We start from the raw sequence: 22,287 nt of genomic DNA on the forward strand, positions 1-22,287 counted from the left end.
GGATTCGTATTACAGAACCTCTTCAAGTGATAAAGCATTATAAATAAAAAAACACTGAGGTGTTTGGAAACAGGGTGCTGAGGAGAATGTTTGGACCCAAGAAAAAGGAAGGAACATGAGGCTGATGGAAATGATGTAATGAGCTGCTTTTTAATTATATATTTGGGAAATAATTATTGCCATAGAAGATAATAAAAATCAGAAACTAGTTGGGGACGAAGTGAGTACTGCATTGTAGCTTTTGCCCTATTTTGAATTTGGGTAGATATACTGTGTGATTTTAAGTGTGATTAGCTCTCTCTTAGTATTACTTGAGAAGCATTATATTATATTTACTATGTTAAAGCTGGCCCTGTACTTAATTAAGAACCATCTTCTTGCCCCTGGTGAGAGAGGCCCTGGTACTCATTGTATAGGAGTTTGGGAGAGCCCCAGAGCCATGTGGATGCTGTGGAGAAGAGAAAAATCTCTTGCCTCTGCTGGGAATCAGACCCCGGTCATCCATCCTGTTGCCTGTTGCTATATCAGCTGAACTTCTCTGTTTAGCACATTATATGTTTTATGTGCTTATTGCAGACTTATATAAGTACACAGCAGTTGGAGAGTGTTTGCTGGCACAAATCAGGTTCCCGGTTTGCATCATCTCACAATGACGGCAGCTACGCAATCTGGGATGCTAGTGTTGGGGAGCGTCCCTCTGAAGAACCAACAACTGTGTATGGTCCATTTCCTTGTAAAGCAGTCACCAAACTTCTTTGGAGGCATGCCAAGAAGTAAGTGATACAATGTAATGTCTTCAGCTGTTTCATATTGTAGTATAGTCGAAGTTAGTGGAATTGAAAGTGTCTTGGCAATTCAAATGTAAAGCATATAATAGTGACAGCTCGTTGGAACAAGTTGGCTCACCACCAGTATAGCTGACTTGATTGATTAATGGGATTAAAGTTGATTCATTCACTTGTTATTTGCGACTTGTGTTCAGAAAGTACTTCTTTAGATCTTTTTGGCCTTTGTCAATTCTTCGAGTCAAATGCTTGAGGAATACTTTGAAATACCTCATGACTGCTGCTTTCCAGTCCTTTACATTTCACTATATGTAATTCTTTCATTGCTATTATTAAAACCCTTTCTACTTGATATAAAATTGTTAAGTGATACAACAGTGAAAATTAAATTGTAGCACATAACATAGCAACATTGTGTCAAGCTTGTATACACATTTGGAAGTTAGGTTATCTAAAGCAAAATCTGCTTTCAATTTTATATTGTCACGTGATAGTGTGTTACTATAGATGAAAGCGGCCTCCGTAGTCTAGAGGTAATGTTCCCACCTCATGACTCGTGGTACGCGGGTTCAAATACCCGGCGGAGGTTGTCGAATTTTTGAGGGCGGAAAAATTCAGGGAACAAGTCCTCCGGGAGGGACTTTAAGCTGTGTGTCCCATGTCGTAACTTTATGGCACGTAAAAGAACCTCATCCCCAAAGGGGGTCACTGAGCCAAATTCCAGGACGATTCCCGCCCAACAATAATCTCTAACGCCTCTGATAGATAAGGGAAGCATTATAGACACCACTAAGCAAGTGGCCGAACTCGCTTGCTTGGCGTGACTGATGGTATGCATCATTTATCGGTAGGGTAAAGAGACTGGTAGAATATCATAGAGGAAAGCACAGTAGATCAAACTGGTCGCGGTGCATGGGGAAACCCACCCTCTCTAAATAACTAACTTACTACTATAGATGAGGTATGGATTGGAGCTTGGATTTATCGACAGCTTCAACGCTTAATTATAGCGCCAATGCTGATCTTCACGCTTTACAAATTACTACAGCACACGCTAAGCCTTCTCAGTCTGCTTTCATTAGCTGTTTCCCAGTAACAGATCTTAACAATGGAGATTATTATTATTATTATTATTAGAGGGGGTGGGTTTCCCCATGCACTTAGACCAGTTATTGGTCCATTGTGCGTCCCCCTTTAATTTCTACTGTCGCCATACCCTACCGGTACTGGTGCGTCCTATCAGCCCCGTTCAGCCAACGAGGTCAGCCCTTGGTACCTGATATTTCCCCCCTCTACCAGAGGCATTGGAAACTATTTGGGTGGGAAATGTGTTGCCTAATTTTGCTCAGAGGTCTCCTAGAGACATGACGATCTTTTATGTGCCGTAAATCTACAACAAGGGACCCACGGCTTAAAGTCCCTCCCGGAGGACTTATTCCCTGAATTTTTCCGCCCTTAAAAATTCCACGACCTCTGCCTGTTTTGAACCCGCGTACCTTGAGTCATGAGGTGGGAACGTTACCCCTAGACTAACAATGGAGATTCTTCAGCTTCTGTGCTCACATCATTATTGTTTGGCAAATATCCCACAACTCTTGAACTCTTGCTCCAATTGTCATTCTTATAACATCTTGGCATGGACTGTGTAGAAAACACTATTTCCAACAGTTCCTTTGTTGCATGTGGACTTGTTGCCATGGGAACCTGTTTCTTTGTGAAGGCGTTACTCAGTAATGGCTGCTTATATCTGCTTATTAAGAATCTGTTGCCTAGCAGTAGGTGTTGTTTCGTTGTTTGTTTTGCAGTTACCCAGTAACGGGTCCATGTTCTACTCTTTTAGGTCCATAATTTGATATATGAATTAGAGATTTTCATTCCTACTGTTCCTATTTGTATGTGTGTTTGTGTGTCCTACTGATATGATCTTGAAGAACTCACAAATGTCAGTACTGTGATAACTTGCAGCCTGAATAGCTCACTTATTAAAGCAACAGGTTTGATTCTTGGCAAGAACATGTCCCTTCCTTCAACACAATGTGCAGACCATCTCACCCCGCCCACTATGCGAAGAGTACCATGAATACTGTTCATGGAGATAAAGCAGTTACCGACCTCCATGTAGTTGCTGAATGTAGAATGTGTGTAAGGTACCCACTACATTTGTTTATTGTGTGGCGGTTTAAGTGAAGGGCCAACTGTATAAAAGTTAATGAGAGTTAATACCTTATGTAGTGCAATACTAAATTATACACTCAAAAAATAAATTAGACTATTGGATCAGGTTGCCACTGTTGTGTGACATTGACAAAGATTTGCCTCTGTTTCAAGATATTTTGCTTTCGGCCCATTAAAGGCACACTGACAGACTTAAATTGCTTTACAACATAAATTATTTCTTTTTTCTACAGTTTCTTATACTGATTTTACTGATATATTTCCTACCAACAGCATGAATTTTTATTTTTTTCTGCCTCTAAATTAGTTTGTTTTTCATTGATCATGAAAGATACTGAAAAAACACCTTTAATTCTGATGTTTATCTGAACATGCGCACAGTTCATCACAGTGAATGTCTGCTTGTACATTGCTGCTCCGTGTTAGTGCAGAAAAGGAAGACGTAGCTATGGGAGGTAAAATGTTGGTTTGAATGAGTAGTGGTTCCTGTCTGATCATGAACAGTTTGCACACACCAGTTTCAGATATGTGTGTTTTGTAGAAAGAAGGTGCCCAGGATATGCAAGAAAATGTGGTAGATCTTTAAGTTGTATTCCATGATAAAATATGCCGACAGATTAGTTTTGCCCTGCAACTTCCAAGTTTTGTAATTTTGGATGTTACGATTACTTGTTTGTGTTTTAGGGATGACTACATGGTGTTTGCTGGTGGTATGCCCCGTGCCAGCTATAGTGACCGCCACACAATTACTGTCCAACATGGCAAGCGTCATGTTGTGTTCGACTTCACCTCCAAAGTCATTGACTTCTTCACAGTTGCTATTGACCCAGATGACAGGGGTGAGTATTTTCATGAAATTAATATTAAAGCTCTAAGAAGAAAGCTTGATATATGTTTCCTTCAAACATACTGTACTGATATATTTGCAAGTGTAAATTTTGAAAGAGTTTTGTGTAAAAATTGTTAATTTCTGCTTTTGATCCTCTGGATGATCCAGACATATCAGTTACTGCTCGTGGTATCACCATCATCACATATTTTCACTAGCATCAAATTTCATTACTGCATAATTTATTTTTGTTTTCATTACTATAGAATTTGATGAGCCAGAAGCTCTGATTGTCCTGCTAGAAGAGGAGCTCTTGGCTATTGACTTACTGGCAGATGATTGGCGCATGTTATCACTGCCATACTTAGTTTCCCTGCATGCCAGTGCAGTGACTTGCTCACAACATATCTCAGGAGTACCTCAGGACCTATGGCAGAATATTATGTTAGCTGGCAAGAAGCAGACACAAGACCTATACTCGGACAGAGTAAGTGTTTATCGCTATGTATAAATTGAGCCTGGCACAATCCAGTAAAGAAGTTCTGTGTGTGAAGTATTTTATAATGAGGTTATATAAAGATATTCCTCCTTTATAGGCATGTTTTATGCAGTATTTAGGAATTTACTATTTGTACTTGTTTCTTTGCCCTCCAGCTGTTACATTTATTTGGGACTGAGCTGTTTGGTGCTACCAATCTTAAAATTTAAAGTCTTAAAAATTTCTCCATATCAAAAGGTGACATTGATATTTATCATCAAAATAAATTGTATTTGCACATTATCATCATTGGCCTTTCTTGCATGGTTACAAGTAAAATAAATATTCCTGTGACACTGTATAGCCCAAGTATGAATGATTTTAGACTTTGGTCCTTTTATCCTTTTCCACCACCTTTGCTGAAAAGAATTGTCAAAAAGAATTTATTGACCTTTTTGTCACCAAGTCTGAAGAAATATTTTACATGTATTTGAAAAAAGAAAAATATATTATTGAAATGAAAAATATGTGTCATCTCGGGCTAACAGGTTATGTAGTATAAATTTTCTTGTGTGTTATTCGAAGACAGTAGTCATAAAATATAAAAGCTGACTTTTAAAGTTTTTGAAACTGACAAGTAATTTTGGAGTCATTGTTGGTTATTGTATAGTAGATGTTTCATTTAAACATATTGTGACATGTCTAACCGTTGCTGGGCAACGGGAAGTGGAACGAATTACCAAGAAGACAGTCCCATGATAAATGGTCAGTTGCCAAGTTATGCAACAGTAAGGAAAGCGGTGTTTCTCATTGCCGTGCCGAGTAGAGCCAAAGTGAGCCGAGCCGAAGCGTGCTGGTTGCTACGCAGCAATAAACAACTCTCGGCAGCATTGTCCAGCAACGCCTGTAAACACGGCGATTATGCAACAGAGAAGCGAGGTGCTTTTTCCGCTGTCCGACTGAGGGTTTATAAGAGGGACTGGAATGCCTAAACAATCAGTTGAAATATAGCAGCAGTCGTGGGAAGAACTGAACATGTGGTTAGAAGATTTGTTGTGATAATCTGTGATAGTGCGTGATAACTGAGAAGTCAGCCAGTGAAGACTTGCCGTGTGATTTCAAGAGTTTATGTGTGCTGTAGTACAGTTATATTGGGAATGTGTGAATCACAGAGACTTGTATAGCTCCCACGTTATAAATACGTGAAGACTGCTGAGGATAGAGTGAATAGAATGGTGTGTAGGGTTTGTAAATTGTGTAAACCCGCAACAGTGTTATAATTAATTGTAGCTATGACTTGTAGGTTGTTAAATAAACCAATTAACAATCCGAACATTGTCTTCAGTAGCAAAAGTCGTTACAATATTTTTGTGACTTGTGAAATTTTGGTAAATATGATCATACATTGAATGTTCATTTTCAGATTTTGCTACAAGTGTGTTTTATTTATTTACTTACTTATTATTGGTAATAACTCAGACTGCGTAGTGTCAGATGATAGAATGATAACGTCTCAGGTGCTCTGTTTTGGTAAAATGCTGTTCACTTACCAGTGTGTTTGAATTTTGTTTGATTTCATATTGTGTGTGTGTTTCAGTCTGTGTGTGTGAAGTTCCATCAGTGTTTTGTTTTCTTTATAGGAGTGGCCAGTAACTGGCGGTAAAATTCTGGGTGATGCAACAGAGGGCGGAGAGAAGGCATCTCGAGAACTGCTACTAACTGGTCATGAAGATGGAACTGTTAGATTTTGGGATGCAAGTGGAATAGCACTTCAGCCTCTTTATAAATTTGGTTCTGCCCAGCTATTTAGTGGTGAAGAGATAGCTATTGAAGGTAGCAATGGAGCTCCTGATGAAGAAGAAGATGAAGATGAATGGCCACCTTTCAGAAAGGTTTGTTCTTTTCATGTATGAGGGAATTTTGTTTGCATTGGTGCATGTCAGATTTATCCAAAACAGTTCATCTTACATTAAAACCCCTGTGCAGAGGTCCTCAATATAAAGTTTTCCTTCATTTAAGGGTCCATTTAAATTATCTGAAGTTAGCATTATATGTGTTATAGCTTGGTATTACTGACATTTCTTTTTTATATTTGATGTTCATATCCGTTTCCTGCAAACTATACCCAAAATATGAGATTTGAGGTTTTCATGCTGATGAATGTTAAGGCTGTGGTTGTTTGGGTTGTATCTCCATGGAGTCTGGTAGAAGGTTACCAGTGTCTTTCTAAAACAACATTTCTACCAGACATCACTCTTGTCATGTCAGAAGTCCACAATCTCCAACATCATATAAGGAAAGAAATCTCGCTGTACATTGATATTAAATAACCCCCTGGAGCACGGCTTTGTTGAGAAGCTGATATGCTTGCTCAGCCAGACAAGAAATTACTTAGTTTAATACCAAGGTTAAATGTGTTTGTGGGGTACTGCCTAAAGCACAGGAATAAGTTGTTTTTCCATTTAATAATTTGTATCAGAGATTGAAGTTTTGCTTGTTCTCTCTACAGATTTTATTGCTCTTTTAGTGGCAGTATTTATTAACAAATTAATCCCATGGAGCTGAGTCCTTTTTGAGAAGTTAGTAAGTGTTCAGTTACTCCAGAAATTCCCAGTGTCTAAATGGAATCCAGTGGTTCATTACAATGATGACAAAGAGCCGTCCACTATTGCCTGTCCTGAACCAGATGAATTCCGCCCATACCTTGCCATCCCCTCTCATCTTGTTTAAGATTATTTTTAATATTATCCTCCCCATTACACTTAGGTCTTCCTACTGATCTCTTCAGGTTCTACTACCAAAACTTTATATGCACTTCTTGCCTTTGCATGCTACATGCCATGTTTACCTTGTCCTACAAGGGTTGACCATACTAATAATACTTGACAAAGAGTACATACGGTAAAGCTCCTCATCTTTTACTCATAGCTTTTCCTGCCTTCTGTTATTTCATCTCCCTAGGGTGCAAATGTTCTTATCAGCACACCGTTCCCAAGGACTGTCAGTCCACATTCTTCCCGTAATGTGAGAGGCCAAGTTTCAGACCCATACAAAATTATGTGTCTGGAGGGAACATAATTTTTCATCATTGTTACACTTACAGGTTGGGGCATTTGACCCCTATTCAGATGACCCTCGATTAGCAGTAAAGAAAGTTGCTCTCTGCCCTATGTCCGGAACACTGGTGGTTGCTGGGACTGCAGGCTCAGTTATTGTTGCCAAAATCAACTCTGATTCTGTTGACAAGGAAGTTGAGGTACTTGACATTCTCATTGTGGCATTTTTATGTGTTAAATTGGTATTGGCAGTGGTAAAATGTAGCTTTGGTGCGTGCTGGAAGGACATCTTTTCTTTGGAGTCCTAGCAAATGTTTCACTACTTACATACCTCCCTCTAAATGAATATTTAACAATGTTTCCCATAATCACTCAGGAATTAATGGTGTGACATGTTTTGTAATGATAAGTAATATTAAGGATATTCTTATGGTTGGTATGCTTTTCTAATGTGGGGTTCATGTTCAGATGTACATTTTGAAGAAAAGAAACTCTTGCCCAATTCATTCGTAAAACCGCTGTTGTTATACAGATAGTAAAGCATTCTGTGTAACAGGCCATGGAGACCTATATGGTTGTGAGACGTTGAGGGCCCCACATTATCTAGACAATTGGCTCACAGATGGCGGTAAGGTTGTCAGCCTTACGCGCCTGGTGCCCTTTGCCCCCCAGGAAGATTCCTGGTACTGATTTCTGTTAGAGGCTGAGTAGACCCCAGGGCCATAGTGCAGCTGGAAGGATTAGGTCAGTTGAAAAAATTCACCTCAATCGAACTTGAACCTACGATCTTCCAGCTTGTAGCATATTGCCTCAATCAACTATGCTACCGTGTGCCTCCATTGTTATACAAATATTAAATTTAATATTGGTGATCTTAAAAGTTGTAAAAGCATGTTTTATCTGTATTTTGAAATTGATCTTGAAATGCTGGCATTATTCTTGCAGCATTTTCTTTACCATGAAATATGTACAATATTTCCATTAAAAATCTTGGTAGTCATTAATTTTGGGTGTTTTCAGGTGACACCAATGAACATAGTTTTAGATCGAGATGGATTTGTTTGGAAGGGCCATGATCAGCTAACTCCACGAGGTGGAACCCTCTCATTTGCTCCAGGATTTCAGCCAAATTCTCTGTTTCAACTGCACCCCCCTGCTGCCATCACAGCCCTTGCATTACATGCAGAATGGGGCCTTGTAGCTGCTGGTACGGCACATGGCCTCGCATTGTTTGACTATATCCGTCGCAAGGGTGTCCTTACAAAGTGTACTCTCAACCCTAATGGTAAGCTATACAAGTACATAATTGTCTTGGGAATTCATATTAGCCATGTGTCATTGGGGTATGTACAAGGGGTCCAACAAAATGTTTTCACTCTTTGATAGTCAATATCTTTGGAACAAAATTACATGTAGTTACAATTCTTGTGCGGTAGTGTAGTGTAATGTTTTCTCAACAGATGGCGAAGGTCACATGAGTCACATGAGTGTCATTTTGCATGCGCGCTGCGAGCAGAAGATAGCACCAACAATGGCTGAAAGGTTGTTCTTTGCCAACGCAAGGCTGTATTGAAGTAGTACTGGAAGTACGAAACCTTTAAAGAGGTACAGTGACAATGGCAGAATGAGTTTGGAACTCAGCCACCAACACATCGAACTATTGCCCATATTTGGAAAAAATTTGAAGCCGATGGTACTGTTCATGATGTGCATAAGCAAAGATATGGGCGACCGCAAATAGTAACAAGTCCAGCTTCCAGTGCTGTGGTGTTGCAACACTGGTCAGGTGTATCTCGATATGCTTCAGTCATTGATTTTCCCTGCCATTCGAGAGCTGTTTGGAGATGAGAGATTTTACCTACAACAAGATGGTGCGCCACCTCACTACCATCGAGATGTCAGGGCGTACTTGGATGGCACTCTACCTGGACGATGGATAGGTCGAAGAGGTGTTACTGAGTACCCACCACGGTCTCCAGACCTAACACCTCTCGACTTCTACCTATGGGGAACCTTGAATAATGAAGTTTATCAGCAAAAGTCATATACACTGAACGCGCTACGAGAAACCATCGAAGCGTCGTGTGCAGCCATCACACCGGACACACTGACAGCCATAGTTCGCTCAGAAGTTTTGCAGCATTGACGTTGTTTAGCCGCTGATAATAGTCACTTCGAACACATACAATGACTCTCTCTCTCTCTCTCTGTGCAAGAATTGTAACTACATGTCATTTTGTTCCAAAGATATTGACTATCAAAGAGTGAGTACACTTTTTTGGACCCCTCTGTAATTTTAAAATACTGCAATGTGGGGTTGTTACATAACACTTCTGCTGAGAAATACCTCTGATCTTGCTGGTATCTGGTGTATATAATTCATTGTATGCTAGAAATTCATAACTAGCCATTATGGAGTAACATCCTTGCAAACAAATGCATTCCCATGGAAATGACTGGATTAACAATAGAAGAGTTGTGTTTTCTGTTAGTCTGTGCCAAGGGGATATCAATAGGACAAGTTTAGAGTTCAATACAGAGAGAGTTGTAGGATATTTGCCAGACAGTAATGAAGTGAGCATGGAAGCTGAAGAATCTCCACAGGTAGAAGCTGTTACCAAAGACACAGACTGAAAAGAGTTAGCATGTGCTGTAGTGATTTGTAAAGTGTGGAAATTAGCGTTATTGTTGTAGTGATTTGTAAAGTGTGGAAATTAGCAATGTTGTTATTGTTGTAGTTATCACCTTGTAAGTTGTCAATAAATCCAATCTTCAATTGAAACCCCATTTATAATCACTCAGAATGGTGACAGTATTGTGTTATTTCTATTTTAAGCATAACATCTATAAAATAGTTTTTCATTATTCCATATATTGGGAGCCAAGATAGCTCAGTTGTATAGTGACACTGTGTGTTGGACAGCCAGGGTTCAATTCCTGATAGGTATCAAAGATTTTTCTGTACTCCATAGTGTCCTCACTGGCTCTGGGACCTACTCCGCCTCCTATCCAGTGGGTTTTGTGGGCTCTTTCCTATGGGGTAAAGCAGCCAGTGCACGAAGCTAACCACTCATTTCCATTTAGTACCAAGATCAAGAATGGTGGAATTATATCTCCACTCTTACATACTGTGTGTCTTCATGGTATGGTGCTTAATTGAGTAAGCACAGAGACTTTACCTCTTTTACCTTTACTTTTGTATTCCTTATGTTGTTACAGATTGTATGGTCGACATTGTTTTCACCTTTTTGTGCCATATGTTATAGATTGTGTGGAAGACATTGGTTTTTGGTCTTTCAAAGATGAAAATAAGTTTAATCAGTATACTACAGAAGCTGCATGTTAATTGTCATCATTGTTAACGTTCAAGATCTGTCTGGAGCAGGGGATGCTCCAATTTCACGTCGCAAGTCGTTCAAAAAGTCATTAAGAGAGTCATTCCGTCGCCTACGGAAAGGAAGGTCCACAAGACAAGCTGACAAAAGAGGGGCTCACAGTACCTCACCCACTGCCGTTACACCCACTGATCCACGGAAGAAGGATGGGTAAGCACTGGATTGTCTGATACTTGATTAAGCTTTGTTTGCAGTCACAGTGCAGTCAGTTTGGTGTGCCTCTGGGAATGTAATGAGTCAAGATTCATGCCAGCTGAGTCTACACATTATTATAAAAGTTAGTGGATGAAAAAACCATTCAGCCCCAGCTACCATGCATACTGGTTAATGAAGTAGTGCATGTGCTTTGGGTTTGAAAACTTCCACTTCAGACCAGTATGTGTGACTAATAACAGCATAAATATGCGATGCAAAATGTAAAGTGTGTCTCAGCTGGACAGAATGTTCACAGTAATCCAGAATTTGTGTATCCTCTTATATGACCCAGACCTAAAATGAGATTTGTTGTGGAGGGAAAGAAGAGACAGCTTTGAGTATTAGCTCATTCATGACAGTGAAATGTTTCGCAGGTTAATGTGATTTGCGGCATCTTTATTTCTGATGGCATGTACATCAAATTGGTCTTTTTTTAACATGATTTTTCAGTTAAATTAGACTGTTAAAAGAATAAACAAGGTTCAGCTGTTTCATTCAGTTCCTAGTTAATGGTGTATGGAATGATCATACAGTGTTCATTTTGATTTGTTTCATTCTGGTCCATCACACTAACAAATTACAAAGACAAAACAACTCCATCCAATGTGACTATTGAAGTTTTTACTACTTGAAAACTTAACACCCTTACATATTTCGGTCCCTATAGACCATCATCAGAGGGACATCGATACTTTTTGGAAACTACTATCACAATGGGTGTTTTTGAGTGTTAAAATACATATATATATACAATTTTTGTAATGCACAATATATACAAAATCTAACTTTTCCACAGTTACAGCAACTTCCTTGGTATATTGAAGTTTTTAAAGTTTTTAAAGCACTGTTATTTAAATTCAAATTTATAAACCATGTAGGTTCATGTCCCTTCTCCTATCCTCTTTCTTGATTGGGGCTGAACTTGTGCTGGATGCCTATCTTGAGAAGGAGATTCTTGGTATTGTCCTTTGTTTGTTCAGGGCGTGCTATGTAAAAACAACACAGCATAGGGAGTTTATCAATCACTGGCACCCTACTTATCTGTTACAACCAGGTTCATTGAACATGATAAGAGGGACAGGCATATTACATATTTGCTGCAGACTGACACGGCATGTTGTCTTCAAATATAAACTTATCTTAAGCATAGTCCAGTGGTGGTGTGTTTGGTTTGCCAGTCTAGAGGAGGTGGCAGAGGATATGGCAGCTGAGGCTGGTGAAGAAGCAGCTGAGGGGGAAGTGGAGGCTGTGGAGCAAAGAAGTTCCATGGGGTAAACCAGCATACACTGCAGACTGAATTTGTATTTATTTTCCTCAGTTTGGTTTCTTTGTTGGGCATGGCATGGAACGAGGTTTTATTGTGTCTGGCTGAATCATTTGTCACATTGATTGCTGAAATGTAGTGAGGCTGCCTTTGTTTCTTTTCCAGCTCTGTTTTTTACTTTGCCTTTGTAGCAGATGTCTGTCTAGTTTTGGTAATGTAGAATAAGTTTATGCCAACTTTCATTGCATATAATTTCAAACTGTTGTTCACATTTTGATTCTGTGATTTCTACTCTTCACCAAGTATAACTGATGCGATCATATTGGGGGGGATGATAGGGGCAGGGGTGTAGCATTCATAAGAAAAATTTTACATACATACAGAATTCTCGTTTGGACATCTGCCAGTCTTTTAACATAAAAAAAAAGTCATTGCTACAGTGTGAGAAACCAGCTTGTCATTCGGGTTGGTCGGGTGAATTGCTCCTGACTTTCGCCAGCACAGTCATTCTTGGTTTTGATTCCTTTTGGACTCACAGCTGTATTTTACTGTCTCACGACTCTGGGAGTCTTAAAACAACTCTCAGAAGCCATCTGGGATAACTGCTGTACCTTATATGTAGAACCCTTCCAACAGGATTGCCAGGCTTTTAGTGAGGTGCAGTGTAAACACTGGACATTCCAACCTGAAAGCATGTGCACCTTTTGAGACCACTGATATGGCATAGGCTTCAGATTGCCAGGCATCTCTTGTGAACACAGCAAGGTGTGTATTGCGAATACTAGCCGCACTAGTTAGATGAGGTGTAAAGAACAAGCATGCACATAGATTTTTCCAGCACGACAAATCAGCAGTGGGGGAACATAGCACTGAAGATCAGCATGAACTTCATTGGCTAGAAAAGCAGGCTGCAAGGACCACCAAGTGAAGGAGGCCGTTGAGACCTTGCTGAATCCTGGCATCAGCAGATGTTCAGGATTTGCACCAACATACTACACTGTAGTAGGACTGTCAGTATGCTGGATGATTCAAGCTAAGTGGCATGTGTGATGACTGAATGCCTTGACTGCCCACTGCTCCGTAGGTTCTGCCCTCTGATAAGGAACGAAGACTCCAACGGCACGCTATGTGTATATATACTGTAGGCAGTCACAGCATTTCGGAGGTAGAGAGTGTTTGAATTTCTGGATACTAATTCCATTTTCACATGGCTCATCACCAAAGAAGAGCATGAAAACTTAAAAACTTATTGATAGATGTGTGTTAACAAAGAAATTCCAAGCCCTGTGACGTAATGAAGCATTATTGAATGTTAGCAGCTTGGACACTAATAGAGTTTCATAAATCAGAATTACCATATTCAGCTTTATTTCACATTGGAAAACCATCATGCAGCAAGGTTCAGAGTTCCCTGCTTTGTGCCGTAGAGGAGTAACATTTAAATAAGGAAGGCGTTGCTGGAATTTTGTGTTCTTGGTTATGTAGGTCGAGAGTACCTTTGTAATCCAGAGGAGATGCTGGTAAAAATTCGACTGCATAGGAATTTTTCACTCATTTGAAATTATTTTACAGGGTTGGCTACTGACCATACAAATTTTGGTGATTAGAGTGCACAGTGTTTCTCTCATGTATAATAATTTGATAAATTCATGTATCTCTTTTATGTTTACTGTTACCTGAATGGTATTCCTTAATGTCAGTAATTATAAACATCTGCACATCTGATTATTCTTATTTTTATATATTCTTTTGGCAGACATCTTGTGGGTGACATGCAAATGTTCCTCAGTCCTTCTGTATATCGGGCATGTGCAACGTGTCGATCGTGGGACGATTTTTGGTCGATCTCATAGGCCTATAAGGAAATTATACATGAAAAGCTTGTAAATTAATTTGTAATATAATATGATTATATTCAGATTTTGAAGGGAAAATACATATTAGTCATTCATATTTTTCTGTTCTTAACGCACGAGGTAAATCTATACTTTCAATGTATGTTGCTTTTGCGACAAACATTATGTGTCATGTTATTTTTACCGATATTTTTGCTTAAAGCAAGGCACAACGATAGGAGGGGGTGGTAGATCACTGGCAGTTTTGACACTAAAAAGTCGATCACAACCTGTTTGGAGTGGGACGTGCCACCTGCATATGAATCTTTTGTGGACTGTGCCATGATGTAGTGTCCCTTCTTGGGTCTCTTTCCATTTATCCCAGTATTCGTTCAACCATTTTATGCAGCTTAGTGTCATATCTTGAGTAAAACGATTTTCAGTTGGATTTGTTCAGGAGTATGGCCTGTTTGCGATTATTAATTGATGAAGTCGTGTATCAGTAAAAATTAATTGATGTTTACAAAGTGCATTACTGTAATCATAATATAAGTGCATTGATGCCGATTTCCATGGATAGGCTGTCGCTGTCTTGAATAACATGACTTCCGTTTGCAATTGTTCAGGAATCTGGCGCGCTTGCAGTTATTGTAAGGGACACCTATGAAATGTCCATATAAGATTACTTTTTTACTGCACTGTGCTCAGTCAAAATGAAGATGCTAACTTAACCACTGCAAGGCTAGGTTCTTGCTGCTGTAGCGATAGCTATTGCTATCAGCACTGAAAAACTCATGAGCTGATTAAATGTTTATATTATTTTAAGTAAGCCTCTCAGAGGTATAATTGTACATTATTTGTCGTAAGGAGGATCATACTTTGCTGTGTAATGAAATGTACTAACGCAGATAAATATCAACTGTAGAAAAGTAGAAAGTATTTGTTCACCATTTCCATAATCCCATATCAGCATTTGAAATTTTGCTTAATATATTATAAAGTAAGTTTCCGCAGTAGGTGTGGTTGCTGCATTGAACTGCCAAAGTATGAACAGTATTGCCTTAACTGTCAAAATCCTTGAATGAAGTTTAAATAAATGAAATATGGACCTTCTAGCAGATAACAAGATTGGGCGGGAATGGGAAGTCATACATCTTATTTTATTCAAATACTTTTATGAAAGAGTTCTTAATTTAAATATTATAGGCCCCAAGGCCGTGCCATAGCTGAAGCGGTTAAGTGCTGGCTTCCCACCGTGGCGGCCCGGGTTCGACCCCGGGTCTGGTCAAGTGGGATTTGTGGTGGAGAAAGTGATGCTGGGGCAGGTTTTCTCTGAGTACTTCGGTTCCCCTGCCAATCTTCATTCCACCAGTTGCTCCACAATCACCCTCACCTATCATCTGGGGCCGGTACAATAGGCCAGAAGTGGTTGCAGTACAAGGGACTTAGTCCCACCCCACTAGCAATAAAATAAATCATAGGCCCCATATTTTTCTGTTTCTGTGTTGATATCTGTTTCTCTTCATCTTTCACTTTTGTTTGACCTGTAACATGAGTTAATCAGCCTTTTCAGAAGTAGAGTGTATTGAAATTTCATGCTTTTTTATGTTTGATACACTAGTGTCTTTTCTGTTTTGCAACTGCGTGGAACTTCTACTATCTGCAGCTTGTACAGTCATGTTATAAAATGCTTATGGAACTCTCATCCATTCAGATATTTAAAGGACTGCTGTTATTTTATTAGCCTTCACGTATCACATGTCCTGCTTTCTTGCTACATGAAGGTTTGTTAGTTACACATTACTTCTGTAGGGTGTCCACACTTACCACCCTGTGATATTGAGACATAATTTGCAATATACATTCTACTTCGTTTTATTAATACAGTAGAACTTGGTTATAACGTCATCAAAGGGACCTAAAAATAGTGTCGTTATAAACGAATGTCGTAACCGAAATGGGCACTTCCACAGTAGTCTTATGTTAGTCACGTAAAAATCTACCAAAATCTGAGTTAAAATGTTGCATTTTTTAGTGAAATACGTAGTTAAGTACAGACTAACGTAACATTAACGTGGAATTGCCCAAATGTGTAATATCAAAGACATATTACAGCGCTTTTCACTGACAATACACACCGCACTAATACTGTATATTAAAGGTAGGCCTACTCACCAAATTACAGTAGATTACATCAATTGTTGTGCCTTACTGTACCTAGATACGAGTACAGTAATCAGTTATCTTCATCTGTTTCCTGTTACTTGCCCAATACACACTTTCTAAATTACGTTCAATGTCCATATCAGAGAAATTCAGGAATGAAAATGACGTTACATACGAGGTTGATGCATTTGTGCATGTCGTACTAAGCAAGGTATAAAAACAGTTGCTTTATGAGGAATTAGTTCGTACCATTGAATATTTGACGCAATAGACAAGGTGTCGCAGAAACCGATGTTGCTATAACCAAGTTTTACTGTATGTACATTTTACATGATATTTTCTAGTTTATCCATAATAGAAGGCATTGTAATAAGATTCAATAGTGTTTACTGAATTACAATATAAAATAATTCTTAGGCAGCCTTTGAGTTTTAGGTTGTATTATATGATTTTGAACTTTATGCCATTTTTCACTGATGATTCATGGACTTCTGCATTGGAAATTAAATCGCCTTGAAGAAGGGTTTACAACTTCCATAGGCTACTGGGCTAATGAAGGTTTTCCTTAAACATAAATTATACATGTTGAACAGAGGGAGAGAACCCAGGATTACCCTTGTTATAGATGAATTTTCATCTGCTGTCTCTATACAATCTGAAGAAATTATTGTCTCAAATGAAGTTAGAAACTTCATTGGGTACTTGTCAGCCATCAGTTTTCCTGCACTGATTGTCTGAGGAAACCTGTCAGAATGAAAAGCAGTGAAGATCAGACACGTGAGATGGTATTGATTGATTTTATTAAATGCCTAAACAAACATATTTGTGTTTATTTACATCTAGAGTGAATTCTCGATTGATCTCGGTATAATAACTATTGTTTGAATAACTAGAATTGAATTTGTTCTGTTTTTGTTATTTAGATTGCCATGAAATCTGTTTCACTTTTTCCTCTCCTCTTTTCTCTCTTTCCAGCAACAGCAGAATTCATGCACTGCAGTGAAACCTCCATTTTGGTTTTCCATCATTCAACATTCAGTTTCAGTGATCCAAAATCAGTAATCTCAATATGAAATTTCCACCATTTAAGGTTTTCCTCAATTTAGTGTCCAAGGAGAACCTTAAATTGAGGTTTCACTGTACTTCTAAATTGAACTTGGTGACAGGATTTTGTAGATACTGTTTATATATTGTTTCATACTAGTTTTTATTGAAACTTTGGTATTGACTTCTTATTTTTGGTGGGGGCATGTTTTATGAGCCTTTGTAATAATACAGTACTGTGCAGTTTACTTGTATGAGCAAAGTATACTTACTTACTTACTCATGGAGATGAGCCCTTCTTGAGGAGCCGCAATTCTGCAGCTACTCAAGAATTTCCCAGCATTTTATGGAACCCGAAGTTTCATTACCGTATTCACAAGAGCCCTCCACCAGTCCGTATCCTGAGCCAGATCTATCCGATCTATACCATCCCATCCTATCTCTCTTAAGATCCATTCTAATATTGTCCACCCACCTACGCCTTTGTCGTCCCTGTGGTCTCTCTCCTTCCAGCTTTCCAACCAATATTCTATACGCATATGAGCAAAATGTATGTTAGGAAAATGTTTCCATGTGGTGTCTTCAGTTATTGTCATAAATCTGTGATAACTCATGCAGCGACATGAATAATTTGTATTTATTATTTTGGCAGTATACAAATGTAATAAAAAATACATCCATACATAAAGCCCATGTATTCTACGAACCAGGTACATCATACCTTGTGTAGGCAACTTTATGGAAGGAAAGTTGCATGCAAGTGTGTTTTCATTTCCTACTGGCATATGAGTACCAGAGGCACATGGAAAATAAAATCTACTAAATTTCCAATGATGACATAGCAATTTAGCAATGACGCACCCCCATTTCTATAGTGAATGGACTATACCAATGTCATGAACTTTCCCTACAAACAAATTCTAATCCTAGTTTACAAGGATCTGAAGGTTGGTATTTAAAGGACTCCAGATCTTTCTAATTAGCCTTCCCCCCATATGTGTGTTTTTTATCTGTGTAGGGGAATTTCAAGATGTGGTAATAGAGCCATATATTGATTTACATTAATTTACACTTTTCTGCACAGGGAGTCCACATTTCAAGTGAAAGGCATGTACCGTTTTTCTTTTGTGTGTGGTGGTCCCTCCCCCCAAGGCAAAAACAAAGATTCAGGCATTTTCCATTATTTTCATTGCCCTTGTGGCAAAAGTGTATTAGCGTGATGTGTGAAAATCATGATATGGAGTGTGCTTTACAGGGCAGGTGATGCTGTATCCTCATCCTCAGCCGGTCCTGGTGGGCTAAGCCCCCTGGAGGCAAAACCTGTGGAGAGACAAGTGGAAGCACGACCAGTGGATGATTCATTAGGCAGTATGGTACGCTGCCTTTATTTTGCCAAGACGTTCCTTATCACTGGTATGTAAGTTTGGTTTTGAATGCACCCTTTTCTCTCTGGATGTTTCCCATAGTCCTTTGGATTAATATTGAGAATTACATTTGAAAGACAGTGGTTTAGCATGAGCACAGACATTGTTCATAACTTACACTATTTTGTAGCTGTGTTATAGTCATGTAGACTGTCTTAAATAAAGAGGTACACAGTAAGGTGTCACAGAAAATACAAAGTGTTTGGAAAACCACATGCATTGCAGCATTTGAAATATAATTACAAATGAAGGAACATATTTACAAATTGAATGAAAAATACATCACCCAATTAATCTGTGCTACAGGAAACATAGGCAAAATTATCCTGCACACTCTTTAACAAAATTTGTCACACATGGTTCAGTTCATGTACCTTTACCTGTTGCAGTTCCAACTATGATGATTTCCATTTTAAGGAGACAAATGTAAGAGGTTTCTTTTCTAAATAATTTTGGCAATAAATTAAATTAAAGTAATTGTAAATGTGTTGCAGTTCAAATGATGACAGCTACAATGTGGGCTGGGACCAACAATGGCACAGTCTTTGTATTCACTGTGACCATTCCATCAGGTGCAAGGCGGACAGAAGAAGATGTGTCATGTCAGTTAGGAAAAGAAATACAACTGAAGCATCGAGCCCCTGTTATAGGCATTGCTGTCATAGATGGAACCAATTCACCACTTCCTGAACCATATGTGACAGAGAAAGGCAGCTCAAAACAGCAAGACTCTCCTCATCGTGTTGTTATCTGTTCAGAGGAGCAGTTCAAGGTGAATTATCAAAACATTTACTGAAGCATTAGGTAGATTCAAAGCAACAGTGTCAAGCCTGGGAATTGAGATTACATATTAGATGTTTTGTGTCCTTTCAGTATTTTGAGCCTTCTGTATGGTGTATCCTTTTGTTTCATAACTAATTCAGTTTGTTCATATTTAATCTCGTTTTTTCTTTCGGTTTTGTGTGTACTTCAGGATCTGATAGAAACCATCATTCTCCTTCTTTTTAGTGGTAGTGTTTACTGTACTTATACAGTAGAGTACCTAGTTGTTGTTGAAGGTTACCAAGTGAAGGAAAACTCTAAACAGAGGAAAGTTATTGCTGTCATGATAAGGTCATGGCCATAGAAATTAGAGATTGAGTAAGGGGATATCTCAAATTGAGGAACACTAAAGCGGATGCTTTGTACAGATAAGAAACCTGGATTATATAAATCAGGAAATTTGTGTAGATATGGTATGCACTGCATGAACTTTATTGGCTTCCTTTATCTGCATCCTTGATAGGGTATCTTCAGTGGCATTTTTCAGGCTCAGAATTGGTATATGTGTCTTTCATAGTAAATGATTATTGAAAATATCTTTGTACATATATTCATACTATACAGCCATCTTCATATACTGGCCAGAGAATATTCTCTGAGCACTGTACTTTTAAGACAAGATGACAAATATAATTATTTCTGTGTCTGCATTCAGATATTCACACTTCCAAGTCTGAAGCCTTTCTGCAAGTTCAAATTGACAGCTCACGAAGGTGCACGTGTGCGACGCATGGGTATAGCTCAGTTCACAACAGCAGGTGGACAGCATTCAGAAAGTTGTTTGGTGTGCCTCACCAACTTGGGTGACTGCATTGTTCTGAGTGTACCAGAACTTAGACGGCAACTTAATGCAGCCGTGATTCGACGGGAGGACATTAAGTACGACTGAATTATTGAACATTAGCCTTACCTCTTCAGTGCCATATAATATAAGTAGATTCTAAAGGGTTCTGATGTTGGTGGATAACACGCAGAATTACTGGGTTTTTTTACTTTTTCCATCATCCAGAATTGTAGGAAATAGAAAACATGATGTTTTGGAAACTGGATCTGTTTCCACCTTCAGGTGAGGGAGGAAAGAGCTAATCTCGAGCTCTTTCTATGGGGCCCAACTGAGTAGGTGTCTTCCTTCCTCACCTGAAGACGGAAATAGATCCAGTTTCCGAAACGCCGTGTTTTCTGTTTCCTAGAATTCCAGTTGATGGAAAAAGTCCAAAAACCAATAATTCTCTGTGATCATATATTATGCTTTGTTTCATATTTTTAAAATCGCTCATATCTGTCAAAATTTTTCAGTCTTCGGAATGAGTAAATTTTTAGTCCTTAATATCGGGAGACATATGGGATTGTCCTGCCTGATGTCTATACTATAATATACTGAATTTGTAGAGTTTTTAAAATTGATTAAGTACTTTATTTATTTTGCAAATTTTTGTTGGTTTTGATACCTTAATATTATTACAGTTAATGGTCCTGTAGACTTGCAGTATCATGTTTATACACCTCATTGTGAATCAGTATAAGAATATAAGATGCACTGTGCATAACCGAGTATAATATAACTCTAGAATTAAACAATATTTTAAATTGTTATTACTTAAATTCATGAATGGGAGGCATAAAATAAAATTAAATATTAGGCAGAATGGACAATTTCAATATTTCTGTTAAATATGAGGAAGAACAAAAGTTCAAAGAAATTGAATGAAAAAGAAATTAGTCTTCCTACAATAGAAATGTTGGAAATGAGTTAAAGTGTTCAGTTAATAAATATTATAAAATTGATATTCTGAAAGGAAGTGCTGTGCATAAGACACAAAAGTTCCATTTGAAACAAAGTGATTTCTACTTTAAAAATGAGAATGTGCTATTTATGAAAGTCACTGTGTGGAATTTTTGTAATTTTGCCTTAGGTTGCATTAATTTGTGAGTCCTGAAAATGTGAAGAAACATTACAGCTGAGATTGTTGAGCCAGGAGTCTGTTGATCTTCTTTAAAGTGTAACTCCATTCAGAAACTTGTTTATCAAGCAACAAATGGAGATTGTTCATTACATTCCAGTGGCATCTCCAGCCTGACCTTTACACGAAGAGGTCAAGCTCTGTACCTTCATTCATCAAGTGAGTTGCAGCGAGTGACTTTGTCTGCAACATCCATCACACAGCCACGTTGTAGATTAGAACTTCCTGATGGTGCTCGTGAGTCTGCTTCTGGTGAGAGGGATACAGATGAAGAGGATGAAGACACTGAGGATGATGAAGAGGAAAGGAAAATTGAGGGTAGAGAAGTGTCAGCCCCTTCACCTACTGCGCAAGAGCAGCAGGATTCAGCTCCTGTAGTTAATGGTGGCACTACAGATTTAGAAGGTACTGCAAAATGGCTGTTTCAGACTTTACATTTGCTTCTAATTAACTTTGTAATATTGGTGATTTCTTTGTACCACCACAAACCCAAACAGTATGTTGTAAGTAGTTGTGTTATATGATATTTGAGCTGAATAGAATACACTGTTTTGCAAGTCTTTTGGCTTAATTCGTGGCTGTCTATTGTGTAACAGTGCCCAAACTACCTGATGTTTAAGAGGGCTTAACAAATGGAAGTCGCTTGGAGCAAGACTCATCACCTGCAACAGTTCGGGCTAGCATATCGTGTCCTTCATTGTGGTAGCGATTTAGATGCTGTAATGCCAGACCTATTCTTTGCATTTTGTGTTGTGGGGTCAGCATGCGCGGCACCCATCATGCAAAGACTTTGTGAAAACCTAACCTGTCATGCGACTTCCATTTGTTCAGCCCTCTTAAACATCATCTTTTGGCTGA

General features: G+C 38.6%; 1 protein-coding gene across 8 annotated transcripts in view; it reads left to right on the plus strand.

Moving 5' to 3' along the window:
• LOC111870018 (lethal(2) giant larvae protein homolog 1) overlaps positions 1-22,287 on the plus strand; it is a 48,847-nt gene that overhangs the window by 13,029 nt on the left and 13,531 nt on the right. For 7 of the 8 annotated variants that reach the window (XM_023861943.2, XM_023861939.2, XM_023861941.2 and 4 more), the window contains exons 8-19: positions 577-773; positions 3,645-3,799; positions 4,056-4,276; positions 5,908-6,159; positions 7,371-7,523; positions 8,344-8,608; positions 10,694-10,868; positions 12,092-12,184; positions 18,478-18,635; positions 19,141-19,418; positions 20,124-20,347; positions 21,530-21,834. In XM_023861943.2, coding sequence (XP_023717711.1) covers positions 577-773; positions 3,645-3,799; positions 4,056-4,276; positions 5,908-6,159; positions 7,371-7,523; positions 8,344-8,608; positions 10,694-10,868; positions 12,092-12,184; positions 18,478-18,635; positions 19,141-19,418; positions 20,124-20,347; positions 21,530-21,834 — 2,476 coding nt within the window. The remainder of the gene's footprint in view (positions 1-576; positions 774-3,644; positions 3,800-4,055; positions 4,277-5,907; positions 6,160-7,370; positions 7,524-8,343; positions 8,609-10,693; positions 10,869-12,091; positions 12,185-18,477; positions 18,636-19,140; positions 19,419-20,123; positions 20,348-21,529; positions 21,835-22,287) is intronic. The other variant, XM_023861945.2, reaches the window with a different exon arrangement.

The sequence above is a fragment of the Cryptotermes secundus genome, unplaced genomic scaffold (assembly GCF_002891405.2).
Source record: "Cryptotermes secundus unplaced genomic scaffold, Csec_1.0 scaffold109, whole genome shotgun sequence".
NCBI lineage: Eukaryota > Metazoa > Arthropoda > Insecta > Blattodea > Kalotermitidae > Cryptotermes > Cryptotermes secundus.